Source organism: Lontra canadensis, unplaced genomic scaffold (assembly GCF_010015895.1).
Source record: "Lontra canadensis isolate GAN:19392208 unplaced genomic scaffold, GSC_riverotter_1.0 scaffold38, whole genome shotgun sequence".
NCBI lineage: Eukaryota > Metazoa > Chordata > Mammalia > Carnivora > Mustelidae > Lontra > Lontra canadensis.
In genome coordinates, this window is record NW_022631032.1 from 10,345,325 (window position 1) to 10,362,830 (window position 17,506).

The following is a 17,506-nucleotide window of genomic DNA, read 5'->3' on the forward strand; positions in this document are numbered from 1 at the left end:
AGTGGCTCAGGTGACAGGAGGCCTCCTCAGAGGGACTTAGAAAGGACCTCACGCTGGGGCCCTGAAAGGTCCCTGCCGCACCCCACCACACCCGCCATCCCGTGCCAGTGACACACTGCTTGGCTTCTGCACATGCCTAATTGCCTCTCACACAGGGCCGAGGATTTCCTTTTTCAAGGTTTACTGGGAAATAGATTTCTTTAATCTGAAAACAATAACTTAATGTTTGTCATCAGGGAGTTGAAATGCCATTTATGGTCATCATGTTCTTTTTGTCCTTTCTTCACTGTGGTGGACAGTGAGCATTGTGCTTTGCCTTACCAAGAGCTCTTTCACGCTCACTGTGAGCCTGCAGTCAGTTATCATCCAGAGCGCATGAGGGAGCGGAGGCTCCCAGCAGACCTGGGGTCTTGTCCTGGTGCCTTCAGCCTGGGGCGGATAGTGATACGACTCTAAGCTCAGTGCTCTTTCCTTCATACCATCTCCATAGATCTTGGGTAGACAGGTCCTACTTTTTGTGCTTTAGGATTTCAGGGCATCACCAATGTTTACTTTCATTCTTGGGACAAAGACTACCAAGTACTTCACTCTTCTCTGATTCCACCACTTGCTCAGTGATTTTGACCATGCTGCAAGCAGCTAGAAGGCACTAGGATATGTGAGTACCTGAGACACAGGCATTAGGGATGTATTGCTCCCCCAAATTGGAGCCCTTTAGTTACCCCAGAGTGGGGAGCAGGAGCTCTGCTCTCCCCTCCCCACTGCAGAGAAAGAAAACCAATCCATCCAATGCTAGGGAACTCCAGAAAAATGCCAAGGCATGCTGAACATAGAATTCCTAGGTTCAGAGAATAAATTCAGTTGCAAAGAAAGGTGTGTGTGGAGGCCCAAAGAGCTGTCCTGGGGAGCCTTGGCCACATAGAAACAGGAAGCCAGAGACGAGTTGGAGAGTTTTACCTTCCTTGATGTAGGATCTGTTATGTCAGGATCCAAAATTTGCTCAGGGGGGGAACCTCCGTTTTCACACCAGAACACCCAGGGGGAACACCAGGTGGATACCTGATCATGGATGGGAGAAGGCTCTGGACTGAAGACAGGTGGCTTCCTGAGCAGAGGATGTCTCTGAATGCTGTTACTGAGTGATCCTGTCAGGGGGTGCTGGGGAGCAGACCACAGGAGAGTGACACTGACTCCGGAGATGTGGGGGCTACCGCATCAGTGGAGGCTAATGAAGCTGACCTCCTGAAACTGACAGGCAGTTCACACACCAAAGGGTGACCTCTGGGCCAAAGCACCCTTTCCAAACCCATGTCACTGAAATTGGAGAATCAACTCCCATTCCAGATCACCAGGTCCTTGGACTACTGGGGTTTGTCCATTGCTTTGTGGTGATGGCTTTGCTTTTCTTTTAATCAAACCTGTGTTTGCAAAGTTAGAATCCATTTATAGGACTGTCTAGTGAGGAAACTTTCCCACATCTCTGCCCATAATTTTGACTGAAGCGAACTGCCCAGGTGCACAATCTATTGGCTCCAGGGTTGTGCTATGATACATTTAACCCTCCCTGATAGATCCATGAACAGGCAGGATTAGTGTATGGGTCACCTGATAGATGGTGCAAACACCTTATATTCCCCAAGTCTCTGTGTTTGAGGCATTTTAGGAAAAGGAGAAGCATCCTGAGAACTTCTTGTGTTTGGTGTTGAGCTTCTGCCAATGATTTAATTCCCCTAGTTTTTGAATTGGATGATTAAACGGTGATTTATTGGAAAGTATAGTAGGATAGTAGAAAAACTTGTCGTCATTGCTAAGACCTCAGATATTGGTTAACTGCAAGTTCCTGGCTGGAAGGTGATAAAATAAAGGAATCTTTCAACTTCTAATGTTTGTGGATCCTGCCCCTGGGCTTCCAGGGAAGCTATACTTGAACACTTACCAAGGTGAAAGTGACTTTTCAAAACCTCAGAGTATGGGCTTTAATTCTGCTGTGAGCATACACTGTACATCTGATTTGTATAAAAAATAACAAAAAAGGAGCATTCCAAACACAAAGATAAGAAAAAGGGAAAAACCTCCCTGGTTCCCATGATTTTTAAAGTTATACAGCCTTGCATATGCTAGAAGCTTATGCTAAGGTCTGCATCTTTCTGAAATGTCCTTTGTTTAATTATTTGTAACTTTTTAAAAGTGCACCAAATGTTCCTTCAGCAGATCACCCTCTTCTTTGTGAAGATTGTGTATCCTGGGCAACTGCCCTAGCTTGAGTTCAAATAAAACTCTTTCTTTTAAATATTCTAGAAGGTTTATTCAATTTGCATCAACTGTTCTTGGATATAGCCAGCAGGATAGCAGAGCAACTCTTGTGAGATCACCTGGGGGTCCCCTGGAACACAGGCTCGGCACCGCAGGGCTCTTTGTGCCCCTCCAACTTCTTAGCACCTCGAAGGTGTATTGGGTGAGTTCTTCCCATATCTGAACCTCTTCAACTGGAGTTGATGGTCCTGACTTTTACTGGAGCTGTTGAGGGTTACCAGTAATATTCTCTAGGTGGAGATAACCTAGAGGAGTTGGGGTGGATGGGCTGGTCGTTTTGATTTGGCATTACGCTAATTGATGTTATTAATATAAAGCTTGATTGAATTTTCCAGCTAGAAACACTACAGGCTGAATCACTCAGCTTCAGGGAGAAGGGACACTTGCTCCTTCAGGCCAAACAGTGCTTTCAGGTGACTGAGAGCCTAAAGGAGCTGTCTCGGGAAACTCCTGCAGGCTTGATGCACAGCGTACACTGAGCCTCTACTTGGAAGTGGTTACTTAAATGGGACATTTTCACTAAGAATGACTGGAGTCTCAGATGGCCCAAGTGGGATTCTTTTGACATGTCTGAATTCGTTTTCTTGTGCACACAATTAGAGAAAACCAATCATAAGACTAACCAACCAGAAGCTAGGAAGCCATTTGGCTTGATCAGTAAAGCCCCCAACCTTGGGGAGGGACCAATGACCACAGAGGCACTCTGGGTTTCATTTGGCTTGTTGCTGCAGCTTTGGTATCTTTGGGCAAAACTGGCCTTGTTCTAATTGGAAAATGGAAAATGACTCATTAATGGATCCATAGATTATATGCTACCTTATGATTAATCAGATTTGTTTTATAAAAGAGAGATATTTGGAAATTGGATCTGTAATGTCCTCTCCACAAATGTTAGTGAAATAAAGACTAGATTTTGGTAGCCTCTTGTTTGTGTATATGTGTGTATATGTGTTATAAATGTGACATATTCTCTCTACCTCTGAATGGTATTGCTAAAAATTAATTTGTAAAAGAGCTCTTTTTAATTAGCTTAAAGGCAAACACTTGTAAAAACCTGCCATTCTAAAACTCAGAAAGATAAGAATAATCCAAATGTTTTTCAAGTTCATGTGATCTGGGATAATCTTTAATAAGTTAAAATTCAAGTTTTTTGGTTTAATTAAAATACGGCAGCTGGAGGGGGTGTGGGGGGATGGGGTAACTGGGTGATAGACATTAAGGAGGGCATATGATGTAATGAGTGTTATATAACACTGGGTGTTATATAAGACTGATGAAACGCTGACTTCTACCTCTGAAACCAATAATACATTATAAGTCAATTTAATTAATTAATTAATTAATCAAAATAAGTCTCCTATCCTTCCAAAAAAATTAAAAATAAAGTTAAAAAATAAACATGTCTTTAGAGTTGTCAACATTAAAAATAATGGTTGATTTTGTCAGCCTCATGAAGTATTCATGGGTTATTGTTAAAAACAAATAAGTTGAATGAATAAAAAGTTTTTTAATAAGGTAGAATACTGAAATATTAATTATTAAACATAGGTTTATTTGCTTTTGGTTCTTATTACAAAGAAACTAAAGATAAATTTGGGTCTGCTTATAAACATGCATTATGCTTTATTGAAAGTTGTACTATGAAAAAACACATTTTTAGAAATTATGAAATATATCTATAAATTGGCCAATTTAAAGAATTCTGATATAACAGACAGCTCATAGATGCTTCCTACTTAGTTTTCACCTAGAGACTGAGGTTTTTAAGAATTAAAATTCTGATAAATGTGATTGAGACTGTTGGAAGTAATATGGAAAGCAACTCTGTACATAGGAAAGTGAGAGATGTATCTTGTATAAAGAATGAGGATACATTTTTGTTGAGGAATAATGATTTTGTCCTGAAATGAGATTGATTGTTTAGAGAGGAAAGAGGACAAAGTCTTAATGGAAAAAGAAAGTCATAAAATGTTAGTGAAGGAGAATCTTTAGAAAATAATTTTATATATGGTCAAGACTAAGATAGGAATGAATGAATTTTGAAAGTGCACTAATATAAGATTGGAATTTGGTTTTCCTCCCTGTTAAAAAGACAGGGATTGGATTGTTTGTCTGCTCTTGATAAGAAATTATGAAAATTTTTTTTTTCTTTTTCTGCACAGAAAAAACAAAGATCTATGTTTTGTCTTCACCAGTTTTTTTGATTATGTAAGAAAATTAAAACTTCTCAATATTAAAAAAGCTAAATTTTGTTAACAAATATGTATGTTATATTTGCTTTTGGTATCTCTTAAGGCCACCTTTGTTAAACAGATTAATTAAAGTTTCCTTTTTTCAGATTAATTAAGTTTTAAGTTTTGTGATGATCTGTAATCCTATTTAGGCATATGCTTTTGAAACTGCTCAGCTTTTTAACAAACTTCTCCCAAATTCAAATTCTAAATGAAGTCTTTTTGACTAATTAGACTTATTTGGTATATTAATTGGTACTAACCAATTAACCAATTGGTTAGTACCAATTAACATAATTTTGGTATGTTTATTTGGTATGGTACATGGGAAGCATTGTCAAACAAATGATGGTAAACTTTTTTAAGTTATGTTGTGTGGGCAAACGCTATAACCATTGCAGAAATTACATAAAATTCCTAGTTTTAATATGTCCTGTAATAATGTCATCACTTGAAATTCTACTTATTGAAATGTTGTGTGTCACAAAAAAAAACAAATTTCCTTGTCAACTGCATTATAACAATCAGACTTTTAACCATGGCTATTTTTGAGTCGTTTGTCATTTACAGTTATTGTCCTAATGCTCTTGCAAATGTCTTCCAGCTTCAAGGAAATTCATGAAAAGGGCTTTTGATGAACACAGGTTTCTGATATCTTTAAGATCATAAGATAAAACTGGGTAAGAATCTCTAGAACTAATGGAAAAAATGCATTCAAACAGAACAAGAATGAATTACATGAGACGAACTGAATTGAAAAAGATGATTATAATTTTTATGATTCTTGTTTAAAACATTGCTCTTTCTCTAATGTTTGCCCTTCCAGATTCAAGGAAAACTTTTCTCTTAAGGTATCTGTGAGTTAATAGAAATTTGATAAAATATTCCATTGTAAGCAAATAAAAATAATTATCTTTTCTCCCTATCCAAACCCTCCAGAATTCAGAACTCAGTATTCTTTCTCTCAAGGCAATTATAGTCATTTGCATAAATCCAATGAGAATCTGTTCTCCTTGTAACAGGACACCCTTAAGAACATTGGCTGTATTACTAAAGCTTTAACTGGAATGTCATATTTGAGAGACACATGCATAGACTCAGATATGACTGGAGAACTTTAAGGAATGAAGGTTGGCTTTATGGAGTCAATAAAGCTCCTTGGAAATATTGGCCTGATACCTTGCTTATAGAGTTCCGAGGGGCCTTACCAGGTAAGTAAAGAATGTCACTTCCTGTCAGGTACAGGAACCTCAGGATATTTTGGGGACTTCAGGAAGAGAGGAATTCCCCCAAATCTATAGGTATTGTAGGTGAGTCTGATGGCAAGTATTTGGCTTGGCTTCTGGCCTTAAGAGGCTATTAAAAGTTCAGTGTGAAATTCCTTATAAAAAGTTCCAGCAGAGCAGATTTTCTGAAACCCATATGATCGATCACAATTCTTGCTATAAATAATTAGGCCAGGGGCGCCTGGGTGGCTCAGTGGGTTATAGCCTCTGCTTTTGGCTCAGGTCATGATCCCAGGGTCCTGGGATCCAGCCCCCCATCAGGCTTTCTGCTCAGCGGGGAACCTGCTTCCTCCTCTCTCTGCCTTCCTCTCTGCCTGCTTGTGATCTCTGTCTGTCAAATGAATAAAATATTTTTAAAAAATAAATAGGTCATATTTGTTAAAATGGACTTTTTTTTCCCAAATGAATTAGTTTTAATTTGGCTATCTTCAACAGAAATGAGGATGATTTTAGGGAGAAAAATTAAGTTGCAACAACACATCCTTATAGGTGTTAGATTCTAGTTCTAATTAATTGTCTTTGAATGTTTGTTGTGTGCCTATAAAACTGGGCTGGATCCTGAATTCTTCTGATTTCCTCAAATACCTGGTTATGACTCTCCAAATGAAGGTTTCCAATTTTCTCCCATTCTCTTGACTTGGAAACCCTGAGAACCAAAGATGCCCCTTTCCCTGAAGCCCTGGAAACTGAAGTTAGACAACCTGGGGCAAACTTCAGAAAAATTTCTACCATAGTTCATGTCTTGATGCTCTTCATGCCTGGTGCTCTATGGGCCCCTCAAAAGGGTGAATGATTATTTTCCTCAAATCCCTCAGATAAACCCTAGTGAATGCATTTTTCTTTTACTATTATTGTACTTGATTTGACCCTATTTTTTTAGGATTTAAAAATCTAATCTTAGAAGTGATATTCATGTCCCATTTTCTTGCATGCTGTCTTCATCAGGTGTTGTGTGTGTATTTTTGTAATGAATTGTGTTTCTTTCAAGGAGCAGGCCAGGAGAGAGACGTAGACATGCTGAAGGAGCTCCAGCTCTTCCTGTTGGGCATCCTGCTGCTTGTCTGTGTCTTCTTCTACCAGCTCAACGTCAAGTCCAGCTGCCTCTTCTCCTGCCTTCCTCCCCAGAAGTCCCAGCAGGACCTGGGAGCCCTCCTGGGCCATGGGCGTGGCATTGTGTTCATAGAGACCTCAGAGAGAATGGAGCCAACTCCACTGGTCTCTTGTGCTGTGGAGTCTGCTGCCAAGATTTACCCTGGGCAGCCTGTGGTGTTCTTCATGAAGGGTCTCTATGACACCACATGGCTACCCTCAAACTCCACTTACCCAGGCTTTTCCCTCCTCTCAGCAATAGACAATGTTTTCTTCTTCCCTTTGGATATGAAAAGGCTGTTTGAAGACACACCATTGCTTTCATGGTACATTCGCGTAAGTGTTGAGAGGCTCTTAGAAGGTCAGCGTTGGGAGGGACCGCAGAAAAGGGGTCCCATTTGCTCATTTTATGGATAGGTAAACAGAGCACAAGGACTCAGTGTCAGAGATGGGACTAGGACCCAGATCCTGGCCTTTTTTCTACAGTGTTGAATCCTGATTCAAATAAGCAGGAGAGACTTAAGTTAGGTTCATCTTGAGCCTCTTGTCTCATGCCTCCAGCCTTATTTCTTAGGAACAAGTTTTCCTTCGAGACTGTTCTTTTTTTTTTTTTTTAAGATTTTATTTATTTATTATTTGAGAGAAAGAGAATGAGAGAGAGACAGAGAGCATGAGAGGAGAGGTCAGTGGGAGCAGCAGACTCCTTGTCAAGCAGGGAGCCCGACGTGGGACTTGATGCCAGGACTCCAGGATCATGACCTGAGCTGAAGGCAGTCGCTTAACCAACTGAGCCACCCAGGTGCCCTCCTTTGTGACTATTCTGAACCAAATGAGTTTCTAGATCTTTTCTGGGGGCTATAACCACTTATTTTTAATTTATTTAAACTTATCTATGTTAAACTTTATTTTTTTTTGCATCTAAGTGGGAAACTAGGCAATATTTAATTTGAAAATGATGTGAACAGAAAATTCGTGAAGGATCAGGCAGAGTGCTGTTATATGAGATGGGGTTATATTAGGATATGACCCAAGAAATATCTTTTTTCTTGGGTCATATCTTATGACTCAAGAAAACTCCTGGAGCTCTTGAGAATTTTGTAATCTTCATCTTGATAACATAGCATAATAAGGAAATAATATTTCAATTAAACATTTCTCTCACAGAGGACCCATGATTGGATAATGCTTAAGGAAATTACAGTAGAACCACTTAATAACTTCACTATGCAGTTTTTAGCTGTGACATCGTATAAAGACTACAATGCAATACAACAGAAGAATAAATACACTTATGTTATAATGTAATTGTAATTGTTTTAGTTATATACCCCACCCCTCCGATCTATGTGGAAGAAAACAACCTGAAGAAAATAATACAATGCATGGTAATAGTAGGTGTTTTTATGTGATTCGATTAGGAGTGCATTTAGTGATGAAAATATGTTCATTTTAAAAATAAAATTATTCTAAAAACTCAAAGGTAATTTAAAAATTGACATCCAAATAACACCATTTTCTTGCCATATAAAATCCTTTCTAAGTTTAAAGCAGAGGCTAGACCAAATGGCAGCAAACATTTTCTCTGTAAAGTGCCAGACTGTAAATCCTTTAGGTTTTGCAGGCCAAGAGGCAATAGTGAAGCCACTGTGCACCTTCTTGTGTTAGTTTCCTATGGCTGCTGTGATAGATGAACACACACTGGGTGGCCTGAAACGGCAGACATTTCTTCTCTTACAGTTATGGAGGCTACAAGTCCCAAATCTGTTTCACTGGGTGGATGTCATGGTGCTGGCAGGGGCCCAGTTCCCAGGGAGGCTCTAGAGAAAAATCCTTCCTGTGGAGATCTGCATGTGTCCTTTTCCTGTGTGTGTGTGTGTGTGTGTGTGTGAGTGTGTGTGAACATTCCCTCTACATCTGTCTTTAAATGATACTTGTGATAGCATTTAGGGCTCATCAGGACAAGCCAGAATAATCTCCCCATCTTAAGATCCTTACTGTAATCCCATCTGCAAAGACCCTTTTTCCGTACACGGTGACGTTTACAGGTTCTAGACTCCAGTGCCTGAGGTCTTTGGGTGGTCATTATTCAGTCTACTGTCCTGGGGAGAGGACACCCCAGCTGCTACATACTGCCATCTGGAGGCATTTTCTGGACTACGGGACAGGCCTGTGGGGGCGGTGCCTAGTTTTACTCTTGGCCCCGTGGGACTTCTAGATCTCAGTGTGTCCATCTCTTCTCCTGAAGAGTCTGGAGCTCTCAAATTGACACCCACCAGGAGGGGATGGAACAGTTCACCACACTAAGATTACACCTGCAGCCACCAGCACACCCCAACAATTAGGCAGCTGCCAGCATGAGCCCCTGGGAGAAAGCAGGGCAGGCCATGGACCAGGGAGACAGCACCTGGCAGTAGAGGGGGCCCCTGGGAGGAACAGGCTGGCGAGGTCCCTGTCGCTCGCAGGGCAAGCCTGCTAGAGGGTGTTCCAGGAGGACTAAACAAGAACAGGCAGTGTGTTGGCCTACTTTCCCCACACCTGGGGTAGGCGAACATTAGCTAAATGGTGCTTTGCTCCTTGGACAAATAAATCTCTGCTCCAATTGTCTTGGACGATGCTACATACTATACCCCCACCCCCCACTTTTTGCCCCTCACAGACTAATCATGTACATGAGGAGATGAAAGCCTCTGCATTTCTGAACTAAAGAAACGTTAACTTGATTCAACACAGCATTTTCCAAACTGATTTGAGCATGGATGCCTCTTTTGGTAGGACATCAATGTTTTCTTGGAGCTAATGTTCCATAGGGTGTAGTTTGGGTTCCCCAAGCGGTACGTCAGTTTTACAATGTTAAGTTTTCAGAACAGGGCGGCTCTGGGACACATCTGACCACATCAACAGCCTTCCTAACTTGCCTCTGTGCTTCCGCCCTTGCCACCTCCCAAGCCCCACCCCTGTCTGTTTTCCACATAGTAGTCAGCATGACCCTTTTAAGACTAAGATCACTTGACTCCTTTCTTCCAAATCTTCCAAATAATTTCAGTCTTTACCCCAGCCTATGTGATCTGCTCTCCCTCTCCTCCCATCCCTCTCTGCCCCCACATCCTATCCCTCTCCTTCACTACTCTGCTTTGGCCACTCTATCTCCTTTCTGTTCCTGCACATAGCGAGTGAGGTCCTACCTCAGGGTCTTTGCACTTGTTGTACCTCTACCTAGAACCCTCTTCTCTGAGATATGCTTCCCTCATCAAATTCATTCAGGTTTCTACTGGAAGCCAAGATAAGATAGGGCTCCATCCTGCTCCCTTCATAGTCCCCTTATCCAGCATTTCTTCCTGCACAGTCCTTATGAACACTCAACGTATCATATATTAATTTGTTTATCATCTATCTCCACCTAGCAGAGATTTTTGTCTGTCTGTTTACTGCTATCTCCTTAGCAACTATAACAAAGCTTGGCACATAGAAAGTAGGCCCTCCATGGATATTATTCAAGGAATTAACTACTGAAAGAAGACATGCACGCATTTTAAGAGTCTTCTACCAATTTCTCAAAAAACATACATATTGATCTATTTACAGTTTCCTAGTTTATTTTTTTTTCTTTATCAGTTTTTAGCATTTTTAGGACTCAAGAAATTCTTTCTTCACAGTTTCATATTTGTGGTCAATGTACACCCTGCTGTGGGCGCCTGGGCAGCTCAGTCCTTAAGTGTCTGCTTTCAGCTCAGGTCATGATCCCAGGATCCTAGGAGGGCTCCCTGTTCAGCAGGGAGTCTGCTTCTCCTTCTCCTACCTGCTCCCCCACCCCCCCACCCCCACTTGTGTTTCCTCTCTCACTGTGTCTCTGTCAAATAAAGAGATTGTTTTAAAAAAAATTACACCCTGCTGAAAATGACTCAATGGGTTTATAGTGAAATCCCTGCTGGGTTTCTTCTTTACTATTCCATTGTTTCATTTTTTTTTTTTAAAAACAAATTCACAAAATCTTTAAAAGCTGCTAAAATCTTCCCATTGTTACTGACTGCTGCAAACTTGTCACTTGAAGGCAAATTTTTGGGTGGAACTAAGTTTGGTAAATTTGCAAAACTGGGCTTTTGTCCAGTAGATTTTTGAGAAGCTGGCTTGCTTCCTTCTCCACAGCCACCCTGGGCTGGCCTCCCGTTGGGACAGCCTGCCCTGTCCCCCTGCTGCTGGGGCTGATTTGCTCTTGTTCTTGCAGATCAATGCCAGTGTGGAGAGCAACTGGCTCCACGTCAGTTCTGATGCGTCCCGCCTGGCCATCATCTGGAAGTATGGCGGCATCTACATGGACACCGATGTCATCTCCATCAGACCCATCCCCGAGGAGAACTTTCTGGCTGCACAGTCTTCTCGGTACTCTAGTAATGGGGTGTTTGGCTTCCTCCCCCACCACCCCTTCCTGTGGGATTGCATGGAAAACTTTGTTGAACACTACAATTCAGAAATCTGGGGCAACCAGGGTCCCAGTTTGATGACGAGGATGTTGAGGCTGTGGTGCAGACTTGGAGACTTCCAGGAGGTGAGTGACCTCAGGTGTTTGAACTTGTCCTTTCTACACCCCCAAAGATTTTACCCCATATCCTATCCGGAGTGGAGGCGCTACTATGAAGTCTGGGACAAAGACCTGAGCTTCAATGACTCATACGCCCTGCATCTGTGGAACTACATGAACAAGGAAGGGAGGACTGTGGTCAGAGGAAGCAACACGCTGGTGGAGAACCTCTGCCGTAAACACTGTCCCAGGACTTACAGAGACCTGATTCAAGGCCCAGAGGGCTCGGGGACTGGGACTCTGAGTGCAGGTAACAAATAGAGGCAGCATTGGGCTGTTGCTGCTGCATCGTAGGACCGAACACTTCCTGGAGTGGAAGTTTTTGGTTCATGCCCACGTTCCCCAGGGGGTGGGGCTGACCCATGTATTAGTTAGGATCATCTCTCTCTGTAGTAGAAAATTCCCAAAGACATCAGTGTGTAAAATATAGAAGCTTCTTTCTATCTCATGTAAAAGATGTCTGAAGGCTGGTGATTCGGGGAGTGGGGGTGGGTATGGTCACTACGATCATTGGGGACCTAGGTTTCTTGCATCTTTTTGTTTATCATTTGCCATCCTTAGTGTCCCATAGCCCATGGTCTATATGGTTGCTTGATCTCCAGCCCATTATGTCTGCACTTTGGGCAGTGCAAGGTAGGAGGGAGGGAGGTGCACTTCCTATATTTTATGAAGACCTCCTACAAGTCCCTTATAACACTTCCTCTTACATCTCACTGGTCAGAGTATAGCTGCAAGAGAGGCTGAAAAATCTAAGGAGGAAGAGAAAATGGGTGTTAGGAGAGACAGCTAACAGTTTTGTTACATGTTACATTTACTTCTGTAAGATTAATTTTAGGACCTGTTAGAGAATTGACTGAGGAAAAAGAGACTTGATCTCTGGTCCTGATTTTGATATTCATTAATGCTTTCAGTCAATGAGCATTAACTGAGTCTCTTCCGTGTGCCAAGCACTGATTGAGTTGTAGAAGATAGAGCTGGATCAAGCAGACAAGGGTCTGTCTCAGTCAGTCTGGACAGCACTAGCCAAGTGTCACAGCCTGGGTGGCATATAAACAACAGAAATTGAGTTCTCACAGTTCTGGAGGCCGGTAGTCTAAAATTAGGGTGAGGATCCTCTTCAGGTGGCAGAGGGCACTTTTCTTGTTGAATCTTCATATAGTGGAAAAGGTCAAGGGGAATCTCTGGTGTCCCTTTTATAGAGGAACTGATCCCACTCATGAGGGCTTCACCCTCATGACCTAATTTCCTCCCAAAGACCCCACTCCTATCATCATCACACTGAAGGGTAGGATTTCAACATATGCATTTTGGTGGGACAGGAACTTTCAGCCCATTGTAGGTCCCTCGTACTTATTCTAATGACTGGCCACATCCCCGCTCTGATACCCTCTTGCTTTTCCCAGGGTATCTGCTGTTCCCTACCCTACCTTAATTGGCTTATAAAAACAAATTACAAATTCTAATTTTTACAAACCATTTCCCCTTTAACAGTCACATAAAAATTTACCTCCCCGCTCCAGGATGTATGAGAATCAATATTTCTTCTATAAATATTCATCAACCAAGATTTTCTAGCACTTTCCTTTTGGTAGTTGGCTTTATTGGAAAAATAGTTTCTGTTTTTTCCAAATATAAAAATATGATGAGTTTTCAAACTACATGGCCCCCCACCCCATCCCCTTTCACTGTGCTATTTCCCCCTTTGGGAATCAATGCTCTGATAGTCTTATTAAAAAATACTCACAAGTCATGTCTCTGGTCCAGCTTTATTTATTTCTGGCTACTTGCTCTGGATTCTTAGATATCTGACACCATGGTCAGCTTTTGGGGCCTGCTGCTCCCCCTCACAGCTAAACTCCTGCTGGTTTTGAGCTCTCGTGATTGTCCCCCCAGGTGAGGATTTCCAGGGCCCACCCTTTCTGAGAGGATAGTCACAGACATTGGATTTCATTTCTGCATCTGAAGAATACATGAGAAATGGTTCTCCAACTAACATTCCCAAAGGTTCTGAAGGATTTAATTAGGAATAACTTTAATATTTCTTTTTTCCTTTCATTTTCTTTCTTTTTTTTTTTTTTTTTAGAGAGATTGCGTGTGCACCCATGGGATCAGGATGGGGGAGGGGCAGAGGGCGAGGGAGAGGGAGAGAGAATCTCAAGCAGGCTCCATGCCCAGCGCAAACCCGAGATGGGGCTCAAACTCACGACCCTGAGATCATGACCTGAGCTAAAATCAAGGGTCCGGTGCTTAACTGAGCTACCCAGGCACCCCAGGAATAGTTTTAATATTTTAAAAATATCTGAGGTGTTTCATGATGGGATGAAATAGGTCAATCTGAATGTCACATTTCCTTATGTGGGGCTGTGATTTTAACAATTCATTGTGTTAATGTTGATAATTTGATGTTTATAGGGAGATTTATCTGAGAATAAAATGTCTTTAGTTAATAAAATGTCAGAAATAAATTAATAATGTATTGCTTAAGAAGTACAGTTTGTTTTGTAAGAAAGGATATGTCAAGAGGTGGAGGTGGGGGTGGGGTGGGGCAAGGGGCTAAAAGCAGTGAGTAGTAAGAAGTGTGGAGAGCAAACTGGGGTTCCAGTTGGCCCTGGATTCCTTGTGACCTCTTCTGTTAGTCTGCGGCACATGTTTATGTCATGATAGACTTTGAAAATAGGCCATGCTGGTGGTTTCTCTATATTGATTTATTTTCCAAATCCCACACTCATTCTTAGAATTTCAAACAATAAGATTGTATAGAGCAAAGAGTGAAAGTACCTCTTGTACCACTGTCAAGTTTGGTATGTCTCTCTCCCCTTTTCTCTGCATTGGTAAGAAGCTTTGGCCCCAAAACTAATGAAGTACTGTATGGTGACTAACATAACATAATAAATAAAATAAAATAAAATAAAATAAAATAAAGGAAGTGCCTCTTGCACTACTGTCAAGTTGGTATGTATCTCTCCCCTTTTCTCTGCATGTATAGCGTGCTATCAGTAAAAAACTTTGGCCACAGGCCTTCCAAGTATTTCCTACTAGCACCTTGTCCACCCTAGCTCTTCCTTCCAGCACCCCCACAGTGTAGCAAGTAAAGGGTTAAGACTGGCCCTAGGAGGCTGTCCAGTTTCCTGTGGGCTAGTGGCTAGTGGCTGTGCAAGTCTGATAGTTAAATATTTGAATATCACCCCTGAATTTCTCATATGATTATTATGTCAGTTATTTTTCACTTTAACAGTACGTATCCTTGATACCCTTTCTCATTAGCATCATTATTCTTCCCAATGGTTGCAGAATGTTTCATTGCAGGATATATATCGTAATGTATTTAGTAAGTACCCAACTGGTGGACATTTAAGTTGATTTCAATTTTAATAGTGCATGTAATGTTGTAGCAAAAGCTCCGATTCCTGCATTTTTGAGGACTTTACATTTTGATATGTGGTGCCAAATTATTTTCAAAAAAGCTCTTTGAAATTGCCTATTTTCCCATCCTTCACCAATGCCAAACATCTATTAATTTTAACCAATACAATAGTTTTAAAAATGTACTGAATTGTCACATTAATTTTGGTGAGACTTAGTGTTACACATTCTTAATAATATATATTCACTTATTCTGTGAATTGCCTAATATATTTTGTCGGCTTTTCTATTGGGTTGCTTTCTATTTCTTATTGATATGTATACTTTTTGTATACTAAGGAAACAAACATTTTTAATATTTTAGTTGCAGTTTTTTTAGTTCGTCCCAGTTTGCCATGCCTTGGGTTTGTTTCTAGACTCAGAGAGCCAGTCCTGGTTAGGCTGACAGTGCCTTTTTCATTTTGCGGAAGAGAAAATCTTTTTCCTGAGAAAGGAGATCTCTTCTTAAGGGCATCAATATCCTTTAGAGTGACTTTTTTCAGGGAATAAGCTAGAGTGTAGGCTGTGCCTAGGGAAGAGGCCCCCTGTCGGCATCAGCCAACTTGATATGTGAGAGTGCAGGCCTCTTGTTGCTAGATCCTCAGATTTTTCAAGAGAAATCAACAAACCAGTTTTTTATGTAAAATCTCCCTTTGACTCTATACCTGTCTATACATCAGCACTGTGAAAACCCAACAATATAATTTTGACCTAAAATTACCTCAGTTACCATGCATGGCCAGCATCTCAGCACTGGGAGATCTGCCTCATACACGTCACATGTCCTTCTGGAAGCTGGAGCTGCCTCTGGAGATGGTTTCTGAGCTGTGATGCCAACAGTTGACAGCAGAGAGCACTCTTATTGTGGGCTTCCTAGGTTCCAAAGTCCACCTTCAAAGGGCAGTCTGTCACACTGTCTCCTGACACATCCCTAAGTGTAGGAAGGAGACCAGCTGTGATGGCTGTGCTGAGTCAGAGAGTGGTGTCTGTCACTGGCTGAGGAAGGGGTGAGAGGCAAAGGGGCCAGATGCAAACCATAGGTACTGAGAACCCACCCTTTTCTCCTCCCATCCAATAGTTATGGCTCAGCTGCTCCTGGTGACAGTGATGTTCCCTGGCTTAGCCATTTAGGGCCAGTCTCTTTTGGCCTGTACCTTGTCATGGACTATATCCCTGTCCCCACTGGTGCTGCCAACTCTTGCGTGTGCTGTGGCAGAGGTGGTACAGCAGAGTGTGACCGCTCCCCAGTGCTAATTGACTAAAGCCTTGATTCTTTTCTCTCCTCTACTAGGTGGCAGGAACTCCTGGGGTGAAGTGTCCTCGCCAAGAGGGAGAGGAGGAACAAGGTTTCCTATCAGAGTAGATGCCTACAGACATCCCTACTTGATCTTGGTCCTGGCCACCCAGGTTTTTTTTTTTTTTTTTCCCCCCTAAAAAAATAGGGATAAAAAAAAAAATATATATATATATATACCATAAAACTTATCATTTCAATCCTTTTCAAATGCACAATTCAGTGGCATTAAGTACCTTCACATTGTTGCACAGCCAACACCACTCTTCATCTCTAGAACTTTGCCATTGAAACTCTGTACCCAATAAACAATAACTTCTTATTCGCTACACTCCTCTCACCCTGCCCCAGCCCCTGGTAACCACCATTCCATTTTCAGGAATATCTCTATGAATGTAACTATTCCAATTACCTCGTATAAGTGGAATCACAACATTTCTCCTTCTGTATCTGGCTTATTTCACCTAGCATAATATTTCCAAGGTTCATTCATATTGTGGGATGCATCAGTATTTCATTATTTTTTAAAAAAAGTTATTTATTTATTTGAAAGAGAGAGAGAGAGAGATAGAGAGCATGAGGATGGAGAAGCTGAGGGAGAGGGAGAAGCAGACTCCCCACTGAGCAGGAAGCCCTAGGTGGGGCTCCAACCCAGGACCCTGAGATCAAGACCTGAGCCAAAGGCAGCCACTTAACTGAATGAGCCATCCAGGTGCCCCCAGTATTTCACTGTTTTAAGACTGAATAATAGTTCATTGTATGTACGCAGCACATTGTGTTTATCAATTTATATGTTCATGGACACTTACGTTGTTTGCACCTTTTGGCTATGGTGAATAATGCTGTTGTGAGCACAAGTTTGTTTTGGTCCTTGTTTTCATTCTTTTGAGTATATAACCAGAAATGGAATTGCTGAATCAAATGGTAATTTTATTTTCACTTATTTAAGGAATCACCGTTCTCTTGTTCTCTTTTTCACAGCAGCTGTACCATTTTATATTCCCACCAGCAATGCAGAGGGGGTCCGATTTCTCTACATTCTTCTAACACTTGTTCCCATACACTGTTGCTTTGGCTGCCCCAAGACCCAGTGTGGCAGATTGAGACGGGAGCGGGGAGGGGGGGGGGGGGGGGGGGAGGCTTTTTAAAAAAAGTCCCAGAAATCTGGGTCTCGGTAAAGCAGTGACTGGCTAGGGATCAGGGACCAATAGCAGGAGAGAAAGAGTTCTTTGGTCCTGGGTTTCAGAGCTGGATCCACATGGCAAGCTAGAAGGTTGGGGGTTGTGGGGTTGCTTGCTTTAAGTACTAGTTCTGC

General features: G+C 41.7%; 1 protein-coding gene across 3 annotated transcripts; it reads left to right on the forward strand.

The window, feature by feature from the left end:
* The first annotated feature begins 2,349 nt into the window (after positions 1-2,349).
* A4GNT (alpha-1,4-N-acetylglucosaminyltransferase) lies at positions 2,350-11,775 on the forward strand. 3 transcript variants are annotated; one of them, XM_032869783.1, is made up of 4 exons: positions 2,350-2,455; positions 5,567-5,755; positions 6,822-7,255; positions 11,142-11,775. In XM_032869783.1, exons 2-4 carry the CDS (start codon positions 5,632-5,634, stop codon positions 11,754-11,756), a joined length of 1,173 nt encoding a protein of 390 aa, XP_032725674.1. In that variant the 5' UTR covers positions 2,350-2,455; positions 5,567-5,631; the 3' UTR covers positions 11,757-11,775. The 3 variants fall into 3 exon arrangements, with proteins under 3 accessions (XP_032725674.1, XP_032725675.1, XP_032725676.1); XM_032869784.1 differs by lacking the exon at positions 2,350-2,455 and having other exon boundaries at positions 5,307-5,755; XM_032869785.1 differs by lacking the exons at positions 2,350-2,455; positions 5,567-5,755 and adding an exon at positions 6,585-6,615.
* The last annotated feature ends 5,731 nt before the right edge of the window (positions 11,776-17,506 follow it).